We start from the raw sequence: 13474 nt of genomic DNA, 5'->3' as shown, positions 1-13474 counted from the left end.
TGCGGTAGACCTTTAGTGGGAGAAGAAAAAAAAAGTCAAATTCTGGTGTCTTTTAATAAAAAACACATGAAATGGGACCAAAGGAAGTTCTGCTGCTTTTGGACTGAAAAGCTTGTGGTTTCTACTATGCAAAGAACCTACAAACATCTTTGATTGCTTTAAATGACAACACACCCACCAAAATATGCTGCACATGTTTCTATTGGGCACAACAGGTATGCCTGGATTTTAAGTTTCTCTCCAAGGCAGCTCAGTGAAATATGGCATGGAGACCACACCAATTCCAAACCACTCCCACCACAATCCCAGATTAGTTTTAATTAGGAGGTTGTAAGCACTTCCCACTCTGCCCCACTGCTCCACAAAGAAGCCATTTAACCTGCGTTTCAAATCCTCATGAAGGCTATTACTGTCCTGCTAGTGCCTTTTGAGAATGATCAACTTCCGGAGTAGTCTGGCTTAAATGAGAATGCTTCACTTTCTCCTCATGCCTGTAGCTGGTGCATGAAGAAGACGTAGAGGGGTTTCCCTTTCTGATGCTAGATGGCTTGTTCTCTCTTCTATTTTCCTGCATTCATTTCACTACGCCTCTTTTACTTTTTGTCTCTGTGGACAAAGGTTTGTACATCAACTCTGGATGTATAGTGACTGTCTGGAAGTACCGATATATTATCTAATTCAAATTTCTCTAGATGCAACTCAAAGACCATCACCCTTGGCCAACCACCAATCCTTTATGTCCTTCATGCAGAGTTGGAAATGTTAGTTTCATGCATACACTAGAAAATAAATTTAAACAGGCAATCTTTGCATGTAACAACTTGTTCGAGTATGTTTTTCCTTGATAACAATGTGTTGCTGTGTTGTGATGAACACACTCTACTTGGCAGTCTTGTTTTGTGTGTGTCTGCCAGTATGTTTTCCTGTGTGTTTTGTGTCTCAAAATAGAACCATGTCCCTGAAATAGAACTCAATGTCCTCCTGCTAGCTTAATCTTTGTCTTAAAGCACAAACAACAACAAGAACAACCCGTGGGCAAATGTTGCAGTCCTGACCATTTCAACTGACTGAATTGACAATGAAATGCTGAGTACCTGAGGAATGGTGGTGGCCAACCGTTTGGGTCCAGTTTATGATATATCGGTATTTTCTAATGCCCCAAATTAAAACTCATCCGCTTGGTTCGGTTCTTGGCTCCAAAAGGTAACAATTATGAGCTTTTTGCTCTGCCCCGTGCTTTGTCACTCACCCTCTTTTTTGCATAGGCTTAAGTCAAGCGATGCTTACAAAAAAGCCTGGGGTAATAATCAGGATGGAGTGGTAGCCAGCCAGCCTGCTCGTGTGGTGGATGAACGGGAGCAGATGGCCATCAGTGGCGGCTTCATCCGCAGGTGAGCCTCATGTGGTCTGCACTGTTGGAGCTATCTATTGGTTAGTGAAAACCACCCCAAAACGGAGTGGCTTAAAGCAATTATGTTATTACTTATGGATCTATATGTTGACTGAGCAGTTCTTGATCTAGCCTCTTCTGGTTCATTGACAGGGCTACATGTAACTGGGGTAGGATCATTGAAGATGGCTTTACTAGGATGTCTGGTGGTTGGTTGGGCCTATCTTCCAGGGGCCATTTTCCACATGGCCTCTCCAGCAAGATAATGCAGGTTTCTTAAGTGGTCGTGGCAGCATTCCAAGGGGACAGGCCCCCCAATACACAACTACTTACCACATATGACATATATTTGCTGATGCTTCATTGGACAGAGCAAGTCACATGGTCACGCAGGCTCAATCAAGCAGGAAGCAAGTATCTCAATTGATGGAACACATTAAAGAGACTTTTACAGAGGTGTGGACTGAGTTAATAACAAAGAATGGTTAAATACTTTGCTGTTGTTAAATGGCCTCCAGAACTGTGACTCAAAATGACCCTGTCTAGGGTTTCTGAGTTTGAACCACCAGTCTTGTGGTTCAAACCAACCTTGCAGTCAAGTGCTTATCCTACTGCCATGCCAGACCAGTGACCAACAATAGGGAGAAACTGTTAGCACATGTTCTTGAAGGGGTAAGAAAACAAGTTTTTATCTGAACCTGGCAATAGTTATGACCCTAGGCAAGGGGGTATTCATAAACCAGTGAAGCCTTAATACCGCAACCTCTCTCACCTCTTGCCCTCCAATATCTAATAGACCAGACACAGCTGATAAAGTCATAAAAGTCAGCCTTTTGCACCAAGAACAAAAAAGGTCAGAATAGATTGGTTGGTAGCAAACCAAGAATAATGAGCATACTTGGCTTCATATTATTCATTTCCATTTAGGTCTAGAAGCAAACACAACTTTAAATGTCTATAAAAATCTCAAGTTATACAGATCAGTCACTGAACTCAATTCTTCAAAACAAAACAAAGTCACTGCCACTGAGCCAACGCTTAGCGATCCTACAAAGGATTTCCAAGGCTGTAAATTTTTACTTGAGCAAAAAGCCTCATCTTTCTCCCGAGGAGTGGCTGGTGGGTTTGAACTGCTAACCAGGCGGCTTGCAGTCCAGTGCTTATCCTACAGTATCACCGAGGTTCCTTAACTCAGTTCTTATGCTGAATCCATAAAGCAGAATGATAATGCGGTATCCCTATGGTTTTTAAACAATAAAGAAAAGACAATACACACGCACACAAAGGAGGCAGGGGTGGGAGGGGTTGGGGGTGTGTGTGAGGGGGTGGAGGGGTGGGAATCCTTTTTTACAAGCTGCTATAATAGGACTCAAGGAGCTCTGGTAGCGTAGTGTTTACGAATCGGTCTGCGAACCTCATGATCAGCAGTTCGAAACTTTTAGCTGTTCCGGGGGAGAAAGATAAGGCTCTCTGCTCCCATAAAGATTTACAGGGTCATTATGAGTCGGAAGCGACTCCACGGCACATAACAACAACAAATAGTAGGACTCGGAGTCCGGATGTGGCGCCATGGGCTAATGCGTCCGACTGCAAAGTCATTTGAACTGCAAGGTCGGTGGTTCAGGCTCACCAGCTGCTCCTTGGAAACCCTATACAGGGTCGCTATGGGTGGGAATTGACTCAATGGCCCTTAACAACAACAATAGTAGGACTTAGAGTCCTGGTGTGGTACTGCAGGATAAACTCTGGACTGCTAACCTCAAGTTTGGCAGTTCAAACCCACCAGCCGCTCCTCAGAAACTATTAAACTGTCTCTGTGAATTGGAACCAACGCAAGAGTACACACCAACCACCACCACCAACAGGGCATTCAGCTGTAGTTTGGGGAGTTCTTTGTATAGCTATATACAAAGCCATCATCGTTGTGGACAGATAACCCAGATTCAAATGTCACTTGGGCATACCTTCACAGATGACAGTTCTGTGCCTGCTACCATCTGTTCTATGGTACGCTAAACCAAACCAAGGCTTCTCAACATGAGCTTCTCATTAAAATCACCTGGGAAGTTGTGTGTGCGTGTCTAAGCACCAGTTGAATCAGAATCTCTAGAAGTGGCAACTGTGTTTTTTAAAAGCTCTTCCAGGGATTCTAATAACAACCTCTGTTGAGAATCATTTGAAATAGCAGCATGCTTTAGCAGCAATAATCAGTTAAATAAGCTTCTTCTCTATATGAGAAAGCTGGAAAGATTCCATTATGAATTTTTAAATTTTCTCTGGTCTGGACTGCTTTAAAGGCATTCTGGTTGTGTAGTGGATTATGTGTTGAGCTGCTAACTGCAAAGTCAGCAGTTTGAATCCACCAGTCACTCCAGGGGAGGAAGATGAGGTTTTCAGCTCCCATAAAGATTTACAGCCTTAGAAACCCTATCCAGGATTGCTTTGAGTCGAAACAACACATAGCAGCAACTTTTAAAAACCTTAGTAGGCTAGTCTGCACTGGGAATAAGCATGAGGGTGAGGGATTTTAACCCCTCGGAATATGTTTTAGCCCAATACCAACTGTGCTGGAAAAATGTTAAGTAGTAAACACATTTTGGAATAAGTATAGTGTATAAGTCCTGGTGTGGTGCTGTGGGTTAATGCGCTGGACTGCAAAGTTGGTTTGAACCACAAGGTTGGTGGTTCAAGCTCACCAGCTGTTCCTCAGAAACCCTGTACAGGTTTGCTATAGGTTGGAACCAACTCAATGGCACATAATAACAACAACATAGTATATAAGTCCTGGTGTAGTGCTGTGGGTTAATGCACTGGACTGCAAAGTTGGTTTGAACCTTAAGGTCAGCAGTTGAAGCTCATCAGCTGCTTCTTGGGAACACTATGCAGGGTCACTATCCATAGGAACCAACTCAACAGCACTTGACAACAACATAGTATTTCCAATAGAGTACCATTTTTCCTAACTTTCCCTCTGGACTGAAAGATGGCAAGAAGGTAAGACACAGAGAACCAACTCCTTCCTTTACTCACTGATTGCCACTTAAGCTGAAACAATTACCTTTTATCATAGTTTTCTCCTCTGAAATCACCTATTCACAAGCCACTTAAAAACTCCATGGTATTCAATTATTAGCAGATGAAAATTCATCTTGAACAAGTCACTCGCTCCCTTTGGAGTTCTTGGGAGCAAAGAGGATTAAAGGATAGATTGTAATTATTATTACACTTTTCACTGATATTGATCCCAAGTGGGAAAGGAGATGACAACCAAAGAGCTTCTCTGACTTAGCATGATTAGCTTCTTCTTTCATTCTGAATTTGAGTCTCCTCAAATTCAGAATGAAAAAAGCTAATCGCACTATAGTTTCTTTAAAAATAGAAATTCAAAAGTTCAGAAATTCAGTATTCTAATGCACACAATTAAAATGGATTCTTGTGTTGAATAGACAACAAAGATGTAAGCATTGAAGATGACTAGAGGTCTATGCATTCTTCCTACCTTTTGGGTCATTGGTAATTGAGTGTGTTCCTGTGCTCTGTCTTCTAAAAATTGCTCTTTGATTCCAAGGGTAACAAATGACGCCCGAGAAAATGAAATGGATGAGAACTTGGAGCAGGTGAGCGGCATCATTGGAAACCTCCGTCACATGGCCCTGGATATGGGCAACGAGATCGATACACAGAATCGCCAGATTGACAGGATCATGGAGAAGGTTAGTACCTGGCAGGGAGCAAGTTGTTGCTATTTGATGCTTCTGAAATGACCTTTCAGGAAGCATGAAGGGTATACAATAAGACCCTGAAACCACAACACTGGATTCAGTTACATTGCTGGTGGTGGTGATGTGCTGAGGAGTAGGTTCCAACTCACAGCGACCGTGTATAGGGTTTCTGAGGGTGTAAATCTTTACCAGAGCAGAAAGCCTCATCTTTCTCCCAAAGAAACACTGATAGTTTTGAACTGCTGACCTTGAGGGTAGCAGCCCACCTCGTAACCACCACACTACCAGAGCGCCTTGGTTACACTGGTAGCTGGAGGTTTTCAGCTTAATTTCCCAAGATGGAAGCATAGGATTCAGCAACAGAACTGAAGCGAAGATAAGATGGTAAAATTTACTCTAGCAAACATTACTCAGGGGCCCCTCTATGCCAAGCATCATGCTAGGAACTGTGGGACATATAACATAGATAAGAAAGGTATCATCCCAATTGTCACAGCCTATAAGGAATCCTGGTGTGGTACTGTGGGCTAATGCACTGGACTACAAAGTTGATTTGAACCACGAAGTCATCAGTTCAAATTCACCAGCCACTCCTTGGAAACTTTATACAGGTTGCTATGAGCTGGAACACACTTAGTGACACTTAACAACAGCAACAACATGAGGAACTCTAAGAGGTACTGAACCACCAGATGGAATTTCTACAAAACAAAATATGATTCTCCAAGAAAGTTACAGATGAAATGCTACTTAGGGTTAAAGGAGAGAAGACTTCAAGGGGAAGGAGTGGGGAAAAAAATCTCAAAAAAAAATCAATTTATGTTGAGTTTTGAAGGACAATTAGGAGTTTTTCAAGTTGAGATGGTATGATAAATTAGAAATTGAGAGAAAGAGTCATTCATCTAGCCAGAGAGGAGGATCTTTCTCATGGTTCTCTAGAGAAACAGAACCAACTATATATGTCTATGTAGATTTATCTGTTTACATCTGTACAGATATTTATTTTAAGGCATTAGCTCACATAGTTGTAGGGTCTGGTAAGCCCCAAATCTATAGAAAATAGACTGGAGATTTCTGCAGTCTCTGGTCCCAAATTCCACAAGGCAAGTAAGGGGAAGAATAGAGTGTCGGAATCCTGGCAAGATGTCTAGTTATAGTCCGAAGACCAAGTACACCCTAGGAAAAATGCCCTTTTTGCTTATAAGGCCTTCCCCTGATTGGTGATGCCCATCCACATTATGAAGGGTAATCTACTTAAGGCCAAATCTGATTTAATTTTATTTCACTACTGCATGTGCTTGGCTTCTAACAAAAACGTTGGCAGTTCAAATCCACACAGAGACACCTCAGAAGAAAGACCTGGCAATCTTTATTACGGCAATTAGGCTGGTGTTTGACCAAACAACTGAGCAGCATAGCCCACCCAAGTTAATATATTAAATTAACTGTGACAATGAGTATGAATTTTATTTATTATGAATATGTTACAAAACTTTAATGCTAGTGCAGAAAGACTTGATCCCATTTCTAATCCAACAGCACGTATCACCAGATCTCAAAGGATCTCACATCTGATGAAGTTGCATTCACACAAAAGACTTGGCTCTAAGTCAGAGACCTCCAGTGCCAGAAAGCAATATAAGGAGGAATGGAGAGAATGGCATAGGAAGTTGTGGGGGATTGAGATTAAAAGGGAAGTCAAAAACAAAAACAAAAAAACACTGGAAAGACTCTATATAGAATCTTTAGAATTGCCACCAAAATCTGATATTTCACACCATACAAATCTAACACAGTTTCTATGTCCTTGTATTGCCTCCCCTCCCCAATCTGTATGATCTTGAATTTTGCTTATCTCTTAAGATGTTCAAACGCCAAAGGGAAAAATAGACACATTATAGGTTTAATGATAATTATGCATCGATCTTCTGCTCTGTTTGTTTAATCTATGTTGTATGAGTTTATTCATTGGCAGATATTGATGTTCTGAGCCTGAAACCTGGTCTGGTTTCCTTTTGTAACAATCCATTGCACTTTGGTGAGCAGAGAAGGAGGCTTTTAAGATTTCTTAAACCATAAAGCTAAATAGTCAGTGTCTTGACCCCAACATCCTCCACTGACTTGAAAAAAAGAAAGAGTAGACATAAAGGGGACACTTTACCCAATTTTATTATTTGTGCTCCATGTTAAAAGTATCTGATGGCAGAATATTTTGCCTGATCAATATTGGGCTACACAAATGTCAGTGTTGGTGGGCAAAATGCTTGTACTTTGATTATATTTCCCAAGTCATGACATGTTTATCACTGTTAAGAGGCCTTTGATATACTAAAGCTTTTAAAACTGTTCAAGCCAGTGGATTTTAGAATAATACTGAGAATTTTAAAAAGAACTGGAGTCAACACACTCTGTCCTAACCAATTATGTACAGATCAGAAAACCGAACTAAAAATTGTTGACCTGCTTTCCAATGGGAAAATGATTTTTTTTTAAACACAGGAGGTATTCAATTCAGTGGGCCCGATTTACTCACAGATGCAGATAGACAATGCATCAGAGTCAATTAGTTCTAGGAGAGCTTTTACTAATGGAGAGGTCTAGCCTTTATTGATAGAGATGGACATTAAACATAAAGAAAGTGTTCCTGGAAAGGCAAATGGCAACTTAATTGCCATGCTGCATTTCGATTTCTCATCTTTGGGAAAACCTTTCACTCTGGGCTCAATATACGGCAAGGGCAGAGACATACGCAATTTCATAAGGCTTACTCAAAAGCCAGGAAGGCAGATGGGAAATCGCCATTCTTGTCTGTGTTAGTCCTTGAGCGCTGACTTGTTTAAGAAAATGCGGGAGGGCTAGTTGACTTTGAAGAATTAATTTATTCCAGCTCAACACTTTAAATAGCCTCTATTTAAAAAAAAAAAATCATAATCTGGACATGATTTTAAGCTCATTTCAACCCAGCATTGCTTCAAATGGTACATGTAACATGAACTGCATAATTATTAATAGATTCCCTCCTCCTTCTGTAGTTTCTCACTTCTGATAACAGGAAACAGAGTGCAAAACTCTCCTACACATGGAAGATTTCATTAAAATCCCACTGCAAGAGTGAGGAAAATCTTGCAATGCTTCTCGCATATTCTCTCCTGACCCCCAACCCCCACCTTCACCCAATTCCATTCATTATAATCATTCCCCAATTCTTGGGATAATAAATAGTGATGTGTTGAGAGTCTAGAACAATGAGATCCTATTGACTGTCAAGAAATTATATGAGTCTGTTTAAAAACCTCACTTTCTCCAGAAGAGTATTTATAGATATAAAATCATCTGAGATCAAAAAGAGAAAATTCGTGCAGAAAACTACTAAATCAGAGGCAAGTTTATACCATATGCTTTCTGGTAACTGTTGCTAAGGAAATAAATGAGTGTTATTCAAACTTCAGTGTAAAATTGTCAGTGGTAGGTGTCACATACAGGGTGGAATACGGTGAGGCAAAAGCTCTAGCAGTCCTCTATTTCTTCCATTATGAAGAATCACAGGGTTTAAGAATGAAGACCTTGGGTTCTAGAAGAATTGTCCACTTATCAGTTCTGTCACCTGGTTGCCTCATCCAGAATAATGGAGATAATAAGAGAATAGTTCAAAGCTGGGATCCGAATGGAATCCATTTCTGAGTTGGAGCCTAGTCTAAGCTGCCACTCTCTGAAGTTGAAATTTCCAGAGAGTTCAGAAGGGTGGGCTGAACAAGTTCCTTCTCTTTTTCTCACTGGCTCTTCTGTGATCATCCTTGCTTTTTTGCAAGGGCAAATCATATGGCATAGGCTAGGTAGACCAGTATGTTCAGGATTCTCTAAGTAGAAATATGAAAGTAGAGATAGGATCACCTCTGTAAATCAAGTCCAAAAGCATGTGAACAAGATAAGCACAGAGTCTTCTCTTAATATCAGGAGGATACCTACAAGAAGGTTCTTTGAGGATGTAAAACAAAGACACTAGTTTTTTACAGAATGTAAGAAAGACAGGATATATTTTAGGTTGTCTATTTTAGGCTGAAATTTAAAAGTGCTTCAGAAAGAATTTAGTAGAATCCACAGATGTTCAGTAAAAGTAGATCTGTTCATAACCTGCATTTTTGAAAACTTCTGAAGCATAATCCTCATGTGTTGCTTTAAAATATTCACTTGTCCTACTGTCTGAAAGCTCAGTGATTCATTTCTGATGCAACAAATCCTAGAACTTTTAATAAAATGTTTTACCATTTTTAAATAGCTGGGTTTTCCCATTTGAATTTTTCATTTTCAAAAAAATGGCATAATTCTATCTGCAGGAACATTTCACATTGATCTGAACCCATGGTTTTCTTTCATAATAAAGTTTCATTGTTTCTGGTGGGATTTGTAGCTGGAGAGAAATTATTTAAGAGCCAATGAAAATTGGATGGATTAACCATTTTCTAAATGATGTGCCTAGGGTCAAAAAATACGGTTCTATGGGTCAAAAAATAATAAAAATGAAAGAAAGAAAATAATTGCTCTATCTTACAATGTTTGGGAAGTGAATTGTAATGATCTAAACTGGTGATGGAAAGTCATTGCCAGGTCATTTAGAGTTAATAAATAATCTCAAAATATTGTTATTTTTAGCTTGGCCAATTTCTATTTGAAAATGGAAAACTTGATCTAGAAAGTCACACTTCTAACTGAATAAAGAAAACTCGATTCAGAAGCGATTAGGAAGAAGAAAGAATGAATAGTGGCTACAATCAGTTTAACTTGTTGTTCAGTTTTCCTCTTGGTCCTCTTCCCAGACTCAAGGCGGACATTACCAAGCACAACAGTCAAAACAGCAAACAGCCTGGACAGAAACTTTGTCTTCCTCTCTACTTATAGAGTCATGCCTTTCTCACGATGATGGGAATAGTTGCTTTTCTAGGGTTTGAAGGTTTGCCTTGGTTGCAACCCTGAATTTCATGCTGGGTTATTGTTGTTGTTAAGTGCCATCGAGTCTGTTCTGACCTATAACAATCTTGTATAGGGTTTCCAAGGAGCAACTGGTGAGTTTGAAGCACTGACCTTGTAGTTCAAATCAACTTTGCAGTCCAGTGCATTAACCTACAGTGCTACACCTGCACCCCACATGCTGGGTATACAACACAAAAGCAGTAAAGTAATAGTGAGAAGACCAAGCAAGGCACAAAATCCTGGTAAATGTGCCCCTCTTAAAAACAAATCAGTTACCAAAACCATAGAACTGAGTCTTCAGAAACATGGTATAGAAACTCAGTCATCCTGAAAACAAGCCAGGTTTTCACCCGATAACTATAATTTTAAGGTAACAGCACTTAATTTGCACACAACATTACTCTAAGCACATTATGTGTACAAGCTCATTTAATCCTCACAGCGTACCTAAGTAAGATGATAATTACCCTAGTGATTAACAGGCTGCTTGAATTCTGACCCCAACTATACTCTGCTTATGTTCATACCCTGGCTTCTCCTCTTAGTAGTGCTGTGACTTTAGAGAAATTGCCTAAATCATCTCTGCCCAGCTTGCTCACTTAGGAAAAAGACTTAGCAAATAGTACACTCTTATTAGTTGATGTTGTCAATCTTAAGGTCAAAATTGAAGGAGTAAAGAGCATTAGGTGCTCTTACTTATGAGCATTATTCTCCACTTTCTCCAACTTATAAATTAAAAAACTAAACCTTTGAGATGTTGATTTGCCCAAAGTGACACTGCTAAAAAAGTTAGCCATAATTTGAACACAACTCCACAAGTGATGGCACACACATAGCTACTGTTGTCGTGTCTACTCCAACTCACAGCGACCACAGCAGAACGGCTCCAAGTGGTTTTTGAGGCTGTAATACTTCATGGAAGCAGACTGCCTCATCTTTTTCCTACAGAGCAGCTGGTGGATTTGAACCTTTTGGTTAGCAACCCAGTGCTTGATCTGCTGTGTCACCAGGGATCATTCAAATGGTAGTAATTCAACTCAGTCCAGTATATTTGAATACCTTTGAACGATGAGGTCAGCTGTTCTAACTCACCAACTGCTCCTCAGAAACCCTCTACATGGTCACTATGAGTCGGAACTAAATCAATGGCATTGAACAACAACATCACCAAAGAAGCCATTGGGTATTATTCCAGGGACAGAAAGATAAATGATATAACCCCACTTCAAAAGGATGCTGTCTGGTGGGCAAAATAGTCATGAGAACTAAGACCAAGTTTCTATGGTTACATCCAGCTGATCACTAAGCAGTGGTTCTAGAAACACAGCAGAAAGGATGGTCAATTCTGACAGGGGAATTTTCAAGCAGGCTTCACCCAAGAGGTGGCATTTAAGCTGGGCCAAGAAGGATGAATGGAGTTTTAAGGGATAACCTGAGTTCTTTTCTCTTTCCCCTTTTTCTAGGCTGATTCCAACAAAACCAGAATTGACGAGGCCAACCAGCGTGCAACAAAGATGCTGGGGAGTGGTTAAATGTGCCCAGCTGGATTTTCTTCCAAATGCTATCAAGCAAGATAGCACCTTCATGCTTTTCTCATGGTATTACATAGTAGGTCTGCACACACACATCAATCAGCCCATCCTCATCATGAATGTTGTTCTGTGTTGTCTGTCAGCTCCCAAGAATACTATGTGTCTTTTGTTCTTTCTGGGTCTCCTTATTTCCAGAGGTTATATATAGTGGTCATTTGGTGGCTCTAACTCCCTACATTAAGATGTCTTTGGTTTTATTTTTCCTTTTCTCCCCTCAGTGGCGTTTGCTGAATGACAACAATTTAGGAATGCTCAATGTGCTGTTGATTCTTTCAATACACAGTATTGTTCTTGTAAAACTGTGACATTCCACAGAGCTACTGCCATAGTCCTTTCTTTGGGTGTCAGGCTCTGAAACTAAATTTGCTGTCCTTGGTCCTAATGGCTGTCAACCATCTTTATGATTTCATGATTAGACAATGTGGAATTACATAACAGGCATTGCACTAAAAGTGATGTGATTTATGCATTCATGCATGAGAACTAAATAGATTTTTAGATTCCTAAACAAAAACTTTCCATGACAGTAGCTTACTGATGAGATAACACACTCATACAACAATAGCTACAACAGCAAAACAACAACAAAGCATGCTCAGTATTGAGACACTGTCAAGATTAAGTTATACCAGCAAAATTGCAGTAGTGTCACCTTCTTTTCGTTAATATATAGACTTCATAATCATAATCATCCTTTTTTTTAAAAAAAATGAATTTTAAAAAAAGATGGATTTAACATACTCACCATTTAATGATTTCCAGCAAAATATACCTTTGGCTGAAACTATGCCAAATGGATGTAATATAGGGTTTGTTTGCTGCTTTTGAAGGCTATGTTTTGGACAAGGCAATCTTGCTATGAAACCGTGTGGAGATGGAAACTGTATAAGGCTGATGTGTACTACTTGCCATTTCCCCTGTGGTTTGTTATCAGTACAATTCTCTGTTGCTTAATCTAGAGCTATGCACACCAAATTGCTGAGATGTTTAGTAGCTGATAAAGAAACTTTTAAAAAATAATATAAATGAATGAAATATAAACTGTGAGATTAATATCATTACAGCATGTAATATTAAATCCCTCCTGTCTCCTCTGTCAGTTTGTGAAGTGATTGACATTTTGTAGCTAGCTTTAAATTATTAAAAATTATAGACCCCAGGTGTCTGCTTTAATTTGTTCATGGAGCCCGTCTGATTTTGCTCTCACACAAGAAGAGGAAGCCATTCTATTGCTGGAGCCATATGCTTTCTTTAAGACAATAGAGACTTTCTCAATAGCTCTCCTGACTTCCTTCTGAGCCCTCACCAGAACTGCCTTTGATGTCCATAATCCTACCAACCAACCGTTTCTTTAAAGCCATTTAGGCTTTTACTATTGTTTGCTGTTGTTGTTAAATGCCATCGAGTTGATTCCGATTCATAGCCACCCTGTATAGGGTTTCTGAGAAATGACTGGTGCATTTAAACCACTGACCTTTCAGTTAGCAGTCCGGTGCTTGTCCTACAGCACCACACCAAGACTCCCTCTTCTAGCCTTTACACACTACCTAATTCCACAACTACTTCTACATTTCAGATATCTGTGAGAGCAGCATCCCAGAATTCTGGTACCAAATTCTAAGTTCTCTAGTGCTACTATAGCAGAAATACTTCAAGTGGCTGGCTTTAACAAATGGCAGTTTGTTTTCTCACATTTTAGGAGGCTACAAGTCTGAATTTAGGGTACCAATTTTAGGAGAAGGCTTTCTCTCTGTCCGTTCTGGACAAAGGGCTTTGAGATTCTGCTGCCAGAGAATCTTTCA

The 13474-nt window shown here is 40.0% G+C and overlaps 1 protein-coding gene across 2 annotated transcripts in view; it reads left to right on the top strand.

The window, feature by feature from the left end:
- Positions 1 to 12831, top strand: part of SNAP25 (synaptosomal-associated protein, 25kDa) — a 41788-nt gene extending 28957 nt beyond the window's left edge. Inside the window, exons 5-7 of one of the 2 annotated variants that reach the window (XM_006870393.1) lie at positions 1266 to 1391; positions 4959 to 5103; positions 11544 to 12831. In XM_006870393.1, coding sequence (XP_006870455.1) covers positions 1266 to 1391; positions 4959 to 5103; positions 11544 to 11612 — 340 coding nt within the window. In that variant the 3' untranslated portion in view covers positions 11613 to 12831. The remainder of the gene's footprint in view (positions 1 to 1265; positions 1392 to 4958; positions 5104 to 11543) is intronic. The other variant, XM_006870392.1, reaches the window with a different exon arrangement.
- The last annotated feature ends 643 nt before the right edge of the window (positions 12832 to 13474 follow it).

The sequence above is a fragment of the Chrysochloris asiatica genome, unplaced genomic scaffold (genome assembly GCF_000296735.1).
Source record: "Chrysochloris asiatica unplaced genomic scaffold, ChrAsi1.0 scaffold00141, whole genome shotgun sequence".
NCBI classification, from domain to species: Eukaryota; Metazoa; Chordata; class Mammalia; order Afrosoricida; family Chrysochloridae; genus Chrysochloris; species Chrysochloris asiatica.
The sequence above is the reverse complement of the archived record's forward strand: the minus strand, read 5'-3'. Positions and strand labels throughout refer to the sequence as shown.